At 35.7% G+C, this 17668-nt stretch overlaps 1 protein-coding gene across 4 annotated transcripts in view; it reads left to right on the forward strand.

Annotated features, from left to right (window-relative positions):
- Positions 1-17668, forward strand: part of ATRNL1 (attractin like 1) — a 931221-nt gene that overhangs the window by 799410 nt on the left and 114143 nt on the right. For 3 of the 4 annotated variants that reach the window (XR_013161758.1, XM_077126124.1, XM_077126125.1), the window contains exon 28: positions 13881-13995. Coding sequence is in view for 2 of the 4 variants with exons in the window: in XM_077126124.1 (XP_076982239.1) it covers positions 13881-13995 (115 nt within the window). In the remaining 2 variants the exon portion in view is untranslated. Of the gene's footprint in view, positions 1-13880; positions 16594-17668 lie in introns of all 4 variants that reach the window. The other variant, XR_013161757.1, reaches the window with a different exon arrangement.

Below are 17668 nucleotides of genomic sequence, written 5' to 3' on the forward strand. Positions count from 1 at the left end.
ACAGCATTGTTACCTCATACCTCACGAGTACTGTCTACCATGTATATATCCTCAATGTTATGAATTCTACCCAGGTGTGTATACCTTCTTGTCTTAGTGTATTAATAGCCAATTTTTATCTTAAAGGAATTGATGGAAATGTGCCCCCTCCAAAGGGTTCAGTTTGCTTTGTGTGGGTAATTTTTACACCTATATATGACTTAACTATTTTTCTGTTCAGAAGAATCTTTTACTCTTGATTATAAAAGGAGTGTATATTATTACTTAGATTAGTGTCCAGCAACTACTTTTTGCTTAAACTACTCCCCTCTGCCTAACTATCTAGCACATTGTAAGTGCTCAACAAATAGTAACTGCCTAAAAAAATGACTTAGCATGCAGACAGAAGAAATTTGTGTCTTTTCTGCCATTTCTTTTGACTCCTTCTTGGTGAGATTAATTAACTATCTCATCTTTCACTATGCCTGAATACAAAATAAGGATGACTTTGTTCTCTGAAAGCTGCAGGACTTAACAAAAAATAAAATACAGTGGGTCATTTGAATAAAACGTGTTAAGAATAAAATATTATTTAGTAATGCTAACTCAGTTCTTTAGAATATTGACCTTGCCATGGAGTTAACACTGAGGTCATAATTTTTGCTTCTTTCTGAAGAGAAAAATCACCCTCAAAGAGTTGCCAGCCAGGAAGGTTTTGATTCTGAGGAGCAAGCATTCTTAAGAGAAGATCGGTGATGGCAGTAATATAGAAGCTTCGCAAAACCTTGTGAAAAACCAAAGTGTGAATGTCCAAGAACCTTACTGATACCATGACATTGTACATAGGTCCAGCAAAGACACTTTCTTAGAAACATGGACATTTTTCTTTAGTATTGTGAATACTTTATCAGTACGGGGGTGCACTGCCCAGATCTGCCTCCAGGACTGAACCTTGCATTCCACAGCTCACAGCTGAGCCCCTCTCCAAGAATTAACCTATGCACAAAGAAGCTGCCTCCCCCGAGATGATACCCTCTTTCCTCCCTCAGGCAGCCCACATCCCTGGGGTGGTTCATTTTATGATGATTACAAAGCCTCTATAACTAATGAATTTTTCCATTGACTTTTGTATGGGGTGCATTTGCCCCCCTTGTTTCAACACTGGCCATCCAACTCAGGCTGTCTCCCTCTGCCTGTCTCTGCTTCCTTCACCCCACACCAATATTGTTCCTGAGGATATTTCCCAATAAACCTCCTGCACATAAATCTTAGAGTCTCAGAATTTGTTTCCTAGGGAACCTGACTACACTATATACTACATCTAGATTCTAAGATGCAGTTATAACTATTTCCAATTCTATGAATATCATCCATTTTATCATCCAAAACCCCCATAACTGAGTGAATTATCCCATTGACCTTTGTACATTTGCCATCTTTTGTGATTTGTGGCTGATTTCTCAAATGAAAGTAGTTTGAAGGACACCAAAATAGGGGAAATGTTTTGAATAATTGGGATTGATCATGGTTTCAGTGTTATAATACTTGATCATTTTCAAAATAACAGAAAATATGGCAACTGATTGACACTCTTCAGCCCTTCTCTTAGGGCTTGACTTGTGACTAGAGAGACCAATCAAAGACACAACCAAGATTTGCTTCCTTGATGCTGCCTTGTTTGTGCTGTGCATCTTTTAATTAACCCTCTGTCCTTTTACAGAAGACACCGGAAGCCAGTTGGACACACGTAGTGGCAGAAGGCTCCTCAAAGGCTTAATCAAGTAGATAATTGGTAGGACCAAGAGGAAGTTGGTAAAGCAGCATGAGTAAAACCAAGGGGAAGATCATTACACGGATTTTGACCTTTAATTTTTAGTTATACCAAAAAATGAGCTTTGGGAGGGAAAGTAAAACAAAGTTGGAGAAGCATTTTATTCACTCTTACATACTGCATTTTCTAAAGCAATCTCTGAGGAGAAATTCATGCAATCAGGTATTTTGAGGAAAAAGCCAAAAGGGAATGCCATCAAATATATTTATTTTGGCCACACAAAGGACTCCACACATCTCAGGTCACCAGCAAAGGCAGCAAGTCCTGTTCTGTGAGAACCTGGAAATGACTGGGACTACTGGATGAGGATTCCATAGCCCTCTCAAAAGCACCCTCTCTCTAGCATCCCCTTCTCATTTTCCTCTCTTACCTTCCACTTAATTATAGAATTGAAGAAATTATAATTTAACAAATCATGAGGAGGAAGCTAGTGGGCAAAGAGCTTTCCCAGGCTCACACAGACACAAACACAAGTGCACACTTAGGAACCATTTTCTATACATATCCATCCATAAAATCTTTTTCTCTTTCCTGTGTAAGCAGAAAGGTTTCACTGGAATGTGTATATTTTAAATGGCTTTTGCCTCTGAACTTTTTACAACTTATATTAATCAACTGTCATCCTTTCAACAATAGTCTAATGTCTAAACTTGGATCTTGGTTCCAATTTTAATGCACATTGCTAGAGTACTAGTCCAATGCTTTGACACTGAGTCTGAGAGACTGGATACACCCAGGAGGGAAAATAAGAAATTATCTTGAGACATGAGACTCCTTTAATGACCTACTGTGAATCGCCAAAAATAGTTGAGGAAGGGGAAGGGAAATCTAAAGGTTGAACCACATGAAATTGGTGATATTCAATCAATTCTTACAAAACGGGCATTTTCAAATAATTCAACGAAATAGAACATTTTAAACACCTATTTTTTTTTTTGCCAGGCCCTATGCTAGGTTCTTTATTCATTTATTATACTTTCAAATCCTCAGAATAACCTTGGAAGATTGGTATTATATTTGTATTTTACATATGAGGAAGACGAGGCACAGAAAAGTTCAATGTTTTGGTCAAGATCCTCTTAAGACTTGAGCCCAAGTTTGTTTAACGTTTAAGTCTAAGCATTTTAGACCATGCATGTTTTATAAATCACTGAACTCTTTATTGAAAAAGGAATACCTGTAATCATTTTTTTTTAATTCAAACAATCCTAAAGGGGATTCAGTGAAAAGTAAGCCTTTCATGGACAGATCTTCCTCTACCCAAAATTATCTGTTAACAGTTTCTTAATTAACCTTTTGGAAATTTTCTGCACATATAAAAATTTATGTATGTAAATATATTTTAATTTAACACAAATGACAATAGGTCATAGATGTTGTTTTTGTATCTTGCTTCTGCATTTATTGTACCTTTTTCATATCTCTTTCATTTTGCCATAAGATTCATTGTACTCTGTGCCTGATTCTGCAATGCCTTGTTTTCTCTCTTAGGCGCTTTTCAACCACAGTCTTGGCGCAGATATAATGTGTAGTTACTAAAAAATATTTGAATTTACTAAACTTCAGTCAATGCAGAAATAGCATCTGCTACTGCAGACCAAAGGAGCACCATTATAGCACCATATGACATGTAGATGTTAAAGAATTTTAGGCATTCCAATTGCTTTTTCTGCCATGAGTATCTCACCTACCTACCCATTACCTTTTGTCTGCTCTGTAATTTTATCCCCTTTACTATGTGCCTGTCTGTATATATCCTTAAACATAGCAGTAGATACCCAAGTTGAAGCTATGATTACAGAGATATTTATCATTTGTGAAGCTTGTGACAAAAAAATTGCTACTAAAGCCAGGCAGTGGCCAGAGAGTGCTGATAGCCAGGTATAGCTCAGTAGACTCCAAGGGCAGCCCTACGTTATGACAATAGCGTGTTAACCGAGAACTCAGCTCTGCTTTTTGCTGGAGCTGATCCATTTATCTCCTGCCTGCCTGCTCATACTAACACATTGGATTGGTGTGTGATTCTGATTTTACTGTATTATTGGAGAGAAGATTTCATGAGGAATTCTACTTTATAGCATTATTTCTACCCTGCTACCTCATCAAAGAGACAAACTTTAAAGATACTTGAATTTGGAATTCTTTGTCAACTTGGAGATTGGGGAGGGCTTAAAAAAAATTGAAACCTGAAGTTTCAAGTGCATTTGGGCCAATAAAGAATTGCTAGATAATGGTATTTGGGAGTAAGATTACTTGAAATTGTAAAGACTGCTCTGCCCACAAGCATCATGGGACATAAGAGGATTGTTTCAAGGTGACAAGAAGATGTCTTTTATCCATTGGATTGGTGATAGAGAAAATAGGCTTTGAATGATGCTGACAGGTCACAGCACACTGACAGCAGCTGGAAAGAAGGTATTGTGGAGGATGAAAAAACCACTTGAGAAGAAGGTTGTTTAAAAGTAGCCATGTTACCCATTGGCAGCGGCCAATCTTTATGTTACTTTTATAGAAAGAGAAAAGCAACAAGCAAGCTGGTATGGAGGGCTTCTCAAAAAAAAAGAAAGAAAGAAAGAAAAGAAAAGAAATTCCCAGGGCTACAGCTCTGACAGATTTATTTATACATATTTCTGCATATTGTGAAAACTCACATTCATATTTTTAATCTTGTAACATCAAGACAATATTAAATTATGTTTTCCATATTAAAAGTCTGGTGGAGAGGCAGGAAAATAGATATTTATTTTAAGCAATTCCATGTTAATTTTAAAAAATTGCTTTAAATAACAAAGTCTTAGTTCTTGTAGGATTAATATTCAACTTTCTGGAAAAAAACTGCGCCATCCAAAATGACTCATTCTTGAGAAATTTAGGTAGGTTTTACACGGTAATAACATACCTATTTTGGTAACAAGTGAAATAAGCTCTTCCATTCAGAGTTTTCTCCATGCTTTGTTACTTATAATAGGCTGTGATTAGTATAACAGTTCATAGTAGAAAGTCATTTCTTATGCTGCTGGATCTATTAACATTTAATTCCTCATTAAGAATATTGCCAAATCTGCACTTTTATTCTTTCTGCTGACAGTTTTCACAGGGCTTCTTGATTTAGTTTTATGATTGGAGCTCCAGAAATAAGTGATTTAATTTATTGTACACTCAGAATAAGAGATTTGACTAATAGCTTTTAAAAAAAGAGCACTGGGAATCCCTAAGAGAGAAAGGTTTGCTGGTGTATGTGATGATTTGCACCGTGTTGTGATGAAGGTTGTGCAGAGACCCAACATGTGCTACACCTGTCAGGCTACATCTGAGCATCTAAGTGTGGCGTTTTAAGCAAGGTAGTGATAATCCCAGTTGGGTGCAGGAAGTTCACACCGAACTTCTAAAATTCCCCAAACCAGCCATGTGCCTTCATACCTCTGTGTTCATGCTCTTTCTTCTGCCAGAAATCCTCACCATTCCTCATTCCCTGTTGAACTCCTCATAATCCTCTGTTCTCACATCACCACTCAAAGACCATCCCCAGGTGGGTCACATCCTGTCCCACCTCCTCCCTCCCCACCTACCACCAGGGCTCTGGGCTTGGCTCTGCCAAGCTCTAAATGAGGACTATTGCAGTCGCCTGGCTGCCCTGAAGAAAGCTCCACCAGCACAGGGACCTGGCCATTGATGGCATCATATGACCCCCCCAGTAGCAGGGGGCCTAGAACATTTGCATTATAAATCGACCTAGTCAATCAGCTTTGTTCCTAAAGAAGCATTTTACACTAATGATATAATGTGTTTTGGAAGGGCCAGGCTGGGAAGTAATAACAAGATCTTGTCCTTCCACCTTTCCTGCTGATTTACATCTACTAAGATTGAGCTTCTGTTTATAACTTTCTTTTGCCACAAAATCTAGAGATTTACCTTGTGCGTACTTTTGAAAAGAAAAAAATATCCTTTTTTTCATGAAATATTTATTGAACATCTCGGTCTGAAGAACCATGGAAAATCTATTCTCTGCAGCACACAATGCTTATAGTCAGAGCAAACTCCTCAATAAAAGCAGGGAACAAAAGTGGGAAAAATAGGCAGCCACTCAGTGGCAGTGTTGATGGGACATTTGTGGGAAAGTTGGCATTGGGATTAGATTTTCCCCACCATATACACCATCAATAAAATTCTTTCCTAGAGGTTGAATTGCTTAATTAGTTTCTTTCAAGCCATTTATAGATATTTTAAAAATATGGTCCCTGTCCTTGAGGAGCTTATTTTTGAGTTGAGCATATTCTTTAGCTGGAACAATTCCAAAGCTAAGTAGAAACTGGGCATAATCACTTTGGAAGTTTGACACTTCCAAAGCACTTACTGTGTGCCAGGCATTTTTCTAATATAGCTTCTCCTTTAATCCACATAACACTATGAGGAAGGTATTTTTAGCTTCATTCTATAGATAAGAAAATTGAGTTCAGAGGGGCTGTGTGATTTGACCAAGCTCATACTTAAATGGGTGAGTGAATAGTCCCTTGAATCCTAGCAGTTGGCTGCTTAAGATTAATCTCTTAACCTCTTCTTATACTTCCCTCAAAGGTTACAAAAAGAAAAACAAGTTATTCCTAATTACTGAGCGAGAGTAGAGCAAAGAGTTCCTAACATGGCCCAGGATGACCTGGGATGGCTTCTGATGGTAGCAGAAGGAATGATAGGATCATGCAAGAAAGGAAGAAATTGGCAGGTAGTGGAGGTGGATGGAATGGCTTGAAAACAAAATAAAACACCTGGCTGGGCCTAAGCAGGATGGGAAATCAATTTATTTGGCAGGTACGTTTGTCTCTCACACCAGTACTTTTTAAAGTGAGAGAGGATGGTCCCAATTTTCATTCTTTGCACTGAGCTAAGGAGAAAATGGCAGGTTGCTAAAAATCTAATTACTGCAATTATTTGTTAATCTATTTCAAATTTTAAAAAAGTGCTATCAGGAATCAATTTTAAAGATTGTATTCAAAGTCACCTCCTATTAATAGTCATATTTGACAAACTCAGAACAAAGCATGATTGTATATCTCAAAAAGAAATGGTATTATCCCATTTTACTTTCTAGGACCTAATCCCTGGGGAAAAATAGGTAATAAAACTGCTACTAGCCCATTCCAGCCTCTTCACTTCCCAAATCATAGCCATAGGAACAAAGAAGAACAAAACTCAGTTAAGCCATGTATTTACATGACAGATATGCACTTTAAATATGTGTGTGTTTGTGTTTGTGTGTGTATAGTGATGGAAATTTTTCATAGATACTGAACCTGAAAGCATTTAAACAAAGGCAAAATATTTGGTACCTTATGAAAGTGAAGTTTACAATTCTAATACCTTCAGAATCTCAGGAGCAGCATACTGATTCTGTGAATACTGTTGTATTACTTTACCTATTCCTACATGTAATTCTTTATTCTCTTTGAATTTGCTTCTAATGTAGTTTAATCCTGTATTTGAGTGCCCATCAACTTAATATCTTTTCTCAATGTAAGTTCTTCTACTGAGGAAAGCCAGCTATATATGCCTTTTCCCTGTATCATGTCTTGCAAAGCAAAAAGTAAATAAGCAAAGAATCTGATTTTCATTTTCATTTTTTCCCAATTTAAACAATGAAATTAAAAAATCCTTTTTTGAGATCCAGAATCTTAGTATTTATTAATCCTATGGAATAAACGTACTTTATTATTGTGAGCCAATCTATCAGGTTCATTTAAATTAATGTTTAGTAAATTAATTTTATTTTACTAGTGTCACTAAAAGCTAAATTTCATACAAATATAAACACTCATTAAACTGTAAAGTCCTGCAAGCTGTTGAAAAAAAATTTCATTTTTATTTTCATATGGATTCTGATAAGAATAACATTAAAAGTATTTTAGTAGAAAAATATTAGTGATTAATGTGCAGTTGTTTTGCATTTTTAATTTCACTCATATATCAGATTAGTATTTGTGCATACTGTCAGACTTTATTCTGTTCTTGTCAAAATGCTTATTACTGCTGACAGGTATAGCATATCCACATTAATCCTTAATTCCTTGATTCAATTTTCTAATTGCTTTTTTGGCATGCGATGGTGACCATTTAGTCTGATGTGATGTACTCATCATGTGGTTTAATAAAGTACTTTAAAAATTAGATGTACCACTTAAAATGCCTGGAGAGGAAAAAACATTTTAAAGATAGGAAATTTCAAATTTCACTGTACTTAGAGTATTAGATAGATAGTGATATGTCATATATTCTCAAGCTTGTCCATATTTCATGGTCACAGAATGTTAAAGGGTAAAGGGACCCTAAAAATCATCCAACACATGCATTCATTTTTCCAGTTGGGGAAATTAACATAATGACATGCCCAACATTACACTGTTTGATAGCCCTGTTGATCAGAGCTAGTCCTAGCACTTAGATCTTTTGAACCTTCGTCTGAAATGAGGGTAAAAGAGCATAAAGTTTTTATAACTGATATTCTGGGTTGGTTTCTGTTATTAATAGCCAAGCTGAAAAACTGAGAGACACAGTGGCTTCTTAAGCTTTCATTTTTTAACTGTATTGTGCGGTGGTTAAGAACCAGAATTCTAGAATCAAATAGATCTGAGTTCCAATCCTGAATCTGTCACTCCCAGAGTAACCGTGTTACCCTGAGAATATTATCTTACCTTTCTAAACTTCGATTTATTTATCTGTAAAGACTGGAATAGCATCCTCATTGGGTTGTTGTGTTAATTACATATAATAATGCCTCTAAAATCCTAAGCACAGCACTTGACACAGTAAGTGTGCAATAAATGCTTGCTATTATTTTTTCAGTTTTACTGTTCCATTAATATCCATAATTTGTGTAGAAACTGAATCATGCCTTACTTGTTTCTTGTATGTGACCTCTGTGACAGTCTCCCTTATCCCTTTACTGTTTCATTCAATGACCAATACATAAGGCAAAGAAAAATCCAGCATTATGCCAGTCTCAAGAGAGCAGGAATCTAATAGGGGACATAAAGCATACACATCAATGCCTATAAAAGAAGATTGGAGTAATAATCTTCTGCCTGTGCATGGATGTTCCAAAGAAAGGAAGTGAGCACAGAAGCTGTGGGGATGAATAGGACACCAGACCTCAAAGAGATGGTTCCAGTGGGAGGATAGGACAGGTCAAAAATGAAGAAGAACAAACAAGGTACAATTAACAAACTAAAGATGGAGAGAATGAATACTACACATCAGGGAGGGCTTCATAGACAGGTGACATTTGTACTAGTTTGAAACTGTTATGTACCCAAGAAAAGCCGTGTTCTTCTAATTCAGTATTGTGGGGGCAGAACTTTTGATTAGGTTGCTTCTGTGGAGATGTGACCTATCCAATTGTGGGTGGGACCCTTTGATTAAATTATTCTTATGGAGATGCGAATTCAAGGTGAATCTTAATCCTTTCACTGAAGTCTTCTATGAAGAGGAATAAAAGGCAGAAAACAGAGTTCAGAGCTGACACAGAAAGCATAGAGTTGAAGCCAGACACAAATGTTTGGAGATGCTAAGCTGAGAGATGGAACCAGAGTCTGACCCAGAGAACCTAAATGAGGACCCACAGATGCTTGGAGAGAAAGCCACTGCAGACAGGAGCTGAAGGCCATTTGAAACCAGAAGCCAGGAGACAGGGCCTGCAGACGTCACCATGTGCCTTCCACTGTGATAGAGGAACCCAAATGCATTAGCCTTTCTTGAATGAAGGTATTCTCTTGTTGATACCTTGATTTGGACATTTTCATGGCCTAAGAACCGTAAATTTGTAATCTAACAAATGCCCTTTGTAAAAGCCAATCCATTTCTGGCATATTTCATTCCAGCAGCCTTAGCCAACTAAAACAACAACGCGTTGGCTTTGGTGAATGCATAAGATTAGATAAGTTAGAGACCTGCGGAAAGGATCTCCTAGACAGTAGGGAGGTTATACATGAAGAAGGCACAGGTTTCGCAAACCCTGGGCACGCTTATTGAACAGTGGGCAGTTAAATTAACTAAAACAGAGAGCTGTGGAGATTAAAAGGAGATGGGGGCTTGATGGGTGGGTTTACACAAGAGCCTGGAAACTCTTGGACTTCATTATACAGAGATCACAAAGGAGCAGCCCTCAGGCCAATTTTAGCTTGTAGACATGTTCTTTTGATCAGCAAAAACACTGGAAACACTTTGAGATTTAATGTCTCTAAAGAAGGTCTGTACTCTCCAGTTCACTGTAGCCCACAGCTCTTTATTGTCTTATTCTAGTAGATGAGACAGTCTTACTTGTTAGAGGCAGAATAGCATAGTGGTTCATTTAAGCATACAAAATCAGAAGACAGACTGCACTGTTCCATACCCTGGCATTGCCACCTATTACCTCTGTAACCTTAGTTATGTTGATTAACTTCTGTGAACTTCAGTTTTCTCATTTGTAAAGTGTAGATACTCCCTACCTCATGGGATTATAAAGATTAAACCTATCCAAGGACTTAGCACAGCACCAGCTATAGAGTAAGCACTTAATGAGTGTTAGCTGTTATTAAGTTACCTGCCTAGATCTTGAAGGAATTTGAATTTGCACACCCTACTTTGGAACCACTGAAAGTTTTTGATGAAGGCAGTAAGATCTTTTTTATCTTTTAAGTTCTAGAGTATTGAACTAAACTCTACTTGTATTATAATGATGAATCCAAGAACATCATATCATCCTGCTAAATCCTCAGTCCCTGGGGTTAGGATTTCCAGTGATGGGCCTCAGTGCGGTTTCCAGAAGTGAATCATTCCTCCATTCATTCACTCACCCTTGGAAAGAGTCCAAGGAGGAAGGGACAAGCTTTGCCCATTGGTATCTTCCAAACATCCAGTGATTCATGTGGCAGCATTTTTCCAGGATAGATCTTGGGTTCAGTAGTCTGGCCTCACTTTCAGAACATGTCATGAATTTCAAGAACTGAAATTTTGAAAACCCTTTTGATTCTGGAAGCTTCACTTGCGACTTACTTGTCTTTGATAACTGAAAAATGGAAAGCCTCATCTATAGAGCTTAACACAGAAGTTTTGCTGTCAAAAATGAGAACCTGAAAATAGTAGTAGAATAGTTTCTAAAATATTAGACTGAACAAAATAAGCCTTTTATAAAATTGTTGTGTGCTTAATAAACAAGGACTGCTAATAACAACTGTCAATGATGTTTTCTGGCATAATCTAATACCAGCTTCTTGCAGTGCAACAAAAATGACAATACTTAGAAATAAATCATAGTTGCTGAGTGATATGGGCAAACAAAACCATGCCTTATCTTTTTCAAAGGCAGCTATGGAAATTGCATGATAAATTGCACAGTTCAGTGAACATGTTATGTCATTGTGAAATGATTTTGAGTCATGGTTATGTATTTATTGCTAAACAACTGACAAACCTCAAGGTATTAGAAATATTACCATTGTAGGGTTTTGTAGTTTTCTGTTGCAAAATTCAAGCACTAATAGGTGTATTTTTCTTTTTTTATTCAAAATCCTATATTGAATGTGAGATTTTCTACAAATTCTTTGTAAATAATTTTGAAAATTATTTGACTACCTGCCAGAAGTGTCGAAGAACTGTGTTAGTCACTAACATTTTAAACACAATGAATAATTCATCTTTTTGCTAATATCCTTTTATGAAAAGTCTTAGAGCTAACAACAAAGTTGTAAGCCAATTTGATTTTAAAATAGAATGATAATCTCCTTTCTTATAGCTTATCAATATGAGAAATTTCTGAATGTTTTCTGTTTAATAGCGATAGACTTAGCAGTGAGAAAATTTTTTTAAGGAAGGCCTTAGAGAAGTAGCTTTTATACAAGCATGGCTCCATATCTATGGTCCTGATATTCAGTTTCACTGTCCTTATCTGTTGCTGACTGTCTGATTTTTAACAGGTTAAACAATCAGATCATTTTCTATAGAAATGTGTGGTTATTTTTTACTACTTTTTCTCACAGTTGATGTTTTTGGTACCAACATCTGATATTTCAAAACCTTTTCTTTCAATGTTAAAAAAATCAGAAAGTCAGCCTGACAACACCATCAGCTCATGCGCTGCAAAATTTTGTTTTTTCTAGGTCCTATAAACCCAAAACCACTGTAACCAGTTTCCTAATTATGTATGTGTGTGTATATATATATACGTGTGTGTGTGTGTGTGTGTGTGTATGTATATATATATATGTGCATATACACACATATATTTACACACATATTCATAAAATTATACTGTTCTAATACTGGCAATCAAGATTTTAAAAATATGATTTGGGGTATTTTTAATAGTACCAATTATTGCGTTGATAGCTTAAAAATAAAACAGTAATGGAAGACTTCCTTGATGATAGAAATAAATTACTTCTTTCTAGGTATAGTTAAAGGGATTTTGGTATTTCGAATATAGCATGATCATTTAAACCTCAAATTGGTTTTATTTTTTCTTAGCTTATTTTAACCACATAACCTTTACATATACTTTGCGTTTATTAAATTAAAATAAATTTTAGTAGCTTAGAGATATGGTTCAAAACTTCATAGTGCTTTTTTTTAGCCTTGGGATATGACAAGCCCATTCTCTAAATATTTACATCAAGTGTATCTATGCATTTCAGTTGATTTTGACTTAATATTTCCAAAAATAAGTCTGTTAAATTAAATGAAAGCTTTAAAATGTAAGACCGTAGATCATGTAACTTGATACAAATATTGCAACATTGTTCAGAGCATTTTCTTAGAACATTTTTATGCCCTTTGCTTCTAGCCCCATGGCCACTTCACCTTACTATTGAAAACTCCCAAAATGTGTCTGTCTAAGGATAATTTTAAACATGAGATTTATGTTGCTATAAAGGAGAAATCCTTTATAACCACATAAAACCGTTGTCACCAGAAATTTCAGTCTAAGTTTGACATGAAAGGGGAAATATTTTATTTTTAATGCCTCGTTAAACTTTCTGGAAACGGCCATATTCTAAAATACTCTAGGTGAATGACAACATATGTCTGTGTTTCTACTGAAAACTTCAAATATCATCAGTGAAGAAAAACTAAGGAAATCATTTGTTTTAATAATTAAAGCAGTGTTATTTTTCTTCTGTATAGTTTTGCAGAGATGTTGCTTTGATATCTTGGCCATGTCTCACCTGTAGTTCTTTCAGCAATATAGTCAAAATTATTATTACTAGGCTTAAATCATACTCTCACTGCTTTAAAGGTGACATTGTATTTAAATCCAAATTCCCTGTGTGTGTTTGTTTTTCTGTGTGCATGTGTACTTGTGTGTATTTTTGTACATATATGTGATTGTGCATATTTGCTTGTAAATACACAAATATCATAATTTACATTGTGTGATGGTTAGGAACGTACATTCCAGAGCCGGGTTGCTTGAGTTCACGTGCCATCCCTGCCAATTTTTGGTTATGTGAATTTGAACAAGTTATTTAACCTCTTGCTTCAGTGTTCTCATCTTACAGAGTTGTTGTAAGATTTATATAACTTAATATAGGTAAAGTACTTTGAACAATGCTTAATACATAGTAAATGCTTAATAAATGCTAGCCATTACTATTATTATTATCATTATTATACATTCATTTACCCTAGTTTATTCCTAAGGCATCTTATTTATAAAAGCACCTTAGTGGGTGATTATTAAATATGTACTTCAATGAAATGATATTAAAATACACCAACCACATATTTTGTATTTTACTCATTTAATTAGACAAACTGTGTTGTACAGTACATAATTAGTGAGAGAGACAATTGAGGAAAAAAACAGCATAAGTTGCATATCTTTGCAGCTCAAAAGTTAATATCAATTACATGAAATACACTCATTTATTCAAATGTAGGTCTATTTTAACCTCTAACTGGTGCCAGGACCCAGTGTAAAAATGACACGTGGTTTTTCCAGAGCAACTGGAATGTACATTTTAGTTGACAAAAGCATAGAGTGAAAAGTAAAATAACAGTGTCATGTCAATTATGCAAACTTAAAATGGTTTTCCTTTCCTAGGGGGCACCCAAACCGATCGCCATGGAACCCTGTGCTGGGAACCGGGCCGCCGTTCTGACTGTGTTCCTTTGCCTCCCGCGAGGACCAACAGGTGCCCCTCCCCCAGGGCAATCAGGTATGACAGATGGGGAGCCCTCAGCAGTTAAGCAACAGAAGAAATTAAAAACACCCACAAATGACACCATAGAGATCTTTGCAAGCTTCTAATTTACAGCACTGTAAAATTTTATTCGAGTACAAACTTTACCCAAATATCTAGGTATCTGCATTGGTATAAAATCAAATTTGCTAGCGTTTATCTTATAAACACATGTTGGATATGTGTGTATGTTTAGGTATGTGTTTATACACTTAAAGTATTTTTCATTATAATATTCACATATATGTATAAGGGAATTGCATGTATTGAATATTTAGTAGCATCAGAGAATAGTAGTTTGATGCAGCCATCTTAATATGTCTAAGGTATGTTCTTGTTCCCCATGTTAAACTTGTGGAGTTTATGAGCCAGGGACACCCTCTCCTTCTGATTCTTTTTCCTACATGAAAAGCACATTTAAAATTTTAATAACTATATATATAAAAAATCTTACAGATCTTCTGATTGCTGTGACGTTGTACACATAGTAAGCATACTCAAAGTTGAGTATAATTTGTACTAAGTCACAAACCAAGCTCATTTCTATGTTTTTAGATATTCTTTCTGCTGACGTTTTCTCATTTTTTTCTTTTTTGTCTCTGGATTGTTTTCTCCATTAACTCTTAGTGAAATGTATGCTTTTTGAGGGAGAGGGGGATCTGTCTTTCTCTTCAGTAGTTCCCCTTAAACATAAAATGCAGTGCTAGAGAACTGGTGGGCTCTCAATAACAGTAATCTATGATAAACTCGCCTCCCTCACCAATTTATCCTTTTTAGCTCCTTTCTTTCTTGATTTGTGTGGAACAAGCCACAAAGTGGAAAATACACTACTACATCATATGTTGTAAACTTAAGATATTCATGTAAACAAAGTTTTCCCATATGAAGGCAGAGTAGACTCATCATGTATGATACCTTGTCTTGTTGTAAGAATTCCAACCCAAAGTTTATTTGTAGATATTTATTCAAAGAAGCAATCACTCTCTGCTCCTTTCTCATATATTTAGTGAATGCCTGGCTCTTCTTTCAACACAAGAAAGGTAAATGTGGTATAGTAAGTAGAATGGTTTTTGCACTGGTCAGATAAGATGGATAATTATATGTACTGTGCCCCACTAATGGAAGCATTGTTTTAAAGCTGGGATGATGTCCAAAATAAACACTTCACTAATGAAAACAAGTCTATATGAAATACACCAAGGTTCTTCTAGATCCTTGACAAGATGACTTATTGACGGGCAAAATGAAGGTAACTGCCAACACTCTGTCCCTTTAGCCTTTGAATTGTTTTTGACTGATTTAAAAGAACAGAGTAGCAATGCAGACCATTACCTCAGCTGTGCTTTATTATGGATGCATTATAATTACTAACGATGATGCTATCTTAGATGTGCATAGTGATTTACTCTTTAGAAAGTGTTTTCCTAGTTTTCACATTTGATCCTCATTGCAAACCTGTGAATAGGTATCATAAAACCCACATTATAAATGAAGGAACTGAGGCATGAATAGCATGGAATTCCTACACTTAAGGAATATTTGGGTGTTGGAAGGGAAATACTGGGTATAGAGCAAAAGAACAAAAAGTACTAATTGCTAACACTCCAGGTAAGTTTTACTGATGCAGCAGAGTTTACTTCTTTATAATCATTCGCCCATGTTTTCACAAAGCCAAACATTTGGGTCAGTATGAAGATGTCTACAGGGTTGATACAGGTAGACGCAACATTGAGAAAACTTAACATTTTTACTGCACCTACAGATTAACTGTGATGAATATCTGTGTGCATGATTCAGGATGAGCTTGTTCTTTGTCTAAAAAACATCAAATACATTTTTCCAGCTACCATTATAGGATCAGGAAGACACTTTGATTCTACTCGTTCAAAATATAGTTCTATCTACTGTCTGCAATTTAGATAGATATATCATAAAGCAAGTAAAGTTCAATTTTAGCAGTAAAATCGAGGATCATCATAAAATTCTTTCAACTTTACAATATGGTTGAAATTTTTCATAGTAGCATATTGGGAAGCAATGAAATATAAAGCTTTTGTCTTCACTGCCACAAGGGCAGTATCTGAATAGAGAAGAATTCTAAGGTTATCATCTAAATTTCCCTGAACAAGGCAAATACTGATACCAATATGTAAACTAATGGGCTGATTTTTTTTCACTCTTCATCAAATTATTTGGTATGTACACAGACAATTAAAACTTAACATACACAATCAGATACCTCTTTACATCTACTAGAGTGACTACTATTAAAAAAAATAAAACATAACAAATGCTGGAAAGAATGTAGAGAAACAGGAACACACATTCATCTTTGGTGGGAATGTAAAATGGTGTAGCTGCAGTGGAAAACAATTTGTCAGATCCTCAGAAAGTTAAGTATAAGATAACCATATGAGCTGGTAATCCCACTAAAGGATAGATACTCAAAAGAATTGAAAGCAAAGGCTCAAACAGATATTTGTATATGATGTTCACAGCAGCAGTATTCACAACCACCAAAAGATGGAAGCTGCCTAAGTGTTCATCAGCAGATGAATGGATACGTAACATGTGGTATGTACATACAATGAAATATTATGCAGCCATGAAAAGAATGAGATTTTGATGCATGCATCAACACGGGTGCGATGTGACGATCTCATGTTGAGTGAAATAAATGAGACATAAAAGGACAAATGTTGTATGATCTCACTGTTATGAAACAATTAGAATAAGCAAATCATAGAGTCATAAACTAGAATTCAGGTTTCCAGGGGTGCCGAGGGCTAGGGAATAGAAGTTAAAGCTTAACTGGTACAGAATTTCTAATGTGGGTAATAGAAAAGCCACGTAATCGACGATGGTGATAGTTGTACAAGTGAATGTAATTAACACCATTGAATTATATATCTGAAAGTGGTTAAAGATGGAAATTTTAGGTTGTATATATGTTACTAAAATAAAAAATAATAATATTAAAAACTTAAACAAATGTATCCAAAATTTGAAAGGGAATGCATTCCAATGATTATTTGGGACCCATAGGGGCTCTTGGGAGGAAAATGTCGAAATCTGTAATCTCATTAGAGTCTGGTTTATCTAAGATCTTTACAGGATCCTCATGTATATATCTATGCTGATCATAGTGTAGAAATCATTTTATAATGCTTTTGGTGATCGATGATGCTAGACCTTAGAAATGTGACCTTGAGCAACCACTTCCATCTATGAGACTAGAATTCATTCATTGCTTCCCAGATTGTTCTCTTGGGGCCCTGTATTCTGAAGACCCTCCTCCAGGATTGGTGCAGGGTTGGGGTGGGAGTTTTGAAGAGGAAGTTAAAGAGAAGCTTCATGGACAGAATCCTAACCCCACCCCCACTGTGAGAAAAACAGGCACCAACAGTCTTCTCTTGCTTCTTGGGCTATTTATGTCTCCAAATGTTAGAATATCTGTTTAACGATTAAATTAGCATTCATTATTAGATTAAAAGTCTTCTTGCCTGTCAGAGATAGCTTATACAAATGAAATTGTTTTCTGATTATCTTAGTACAGGAAAAAATTGAAACACTTTACAGAATCTCAAAATTATTTATTAATCCCTTTTTTAAAAAGTAGCTTCCTGAAAGTCAGGTGATACTGTGCATA

The sequence above is a fragment of the Tamandua tetradactyla genome, chromosome 13 (assembly GCF_023851605.1).
Source record: "Tamandua tetradactyla isolate mTamTet1 chromosome 13, mTamTet1.pri, whole genome shotgun sequence".
NCBI lineage: Eukaryota > Metazoa > Chordata > Mammalia > Pilosa > Myrmecophagidae > Tamandua > Tamandua tetradactyla.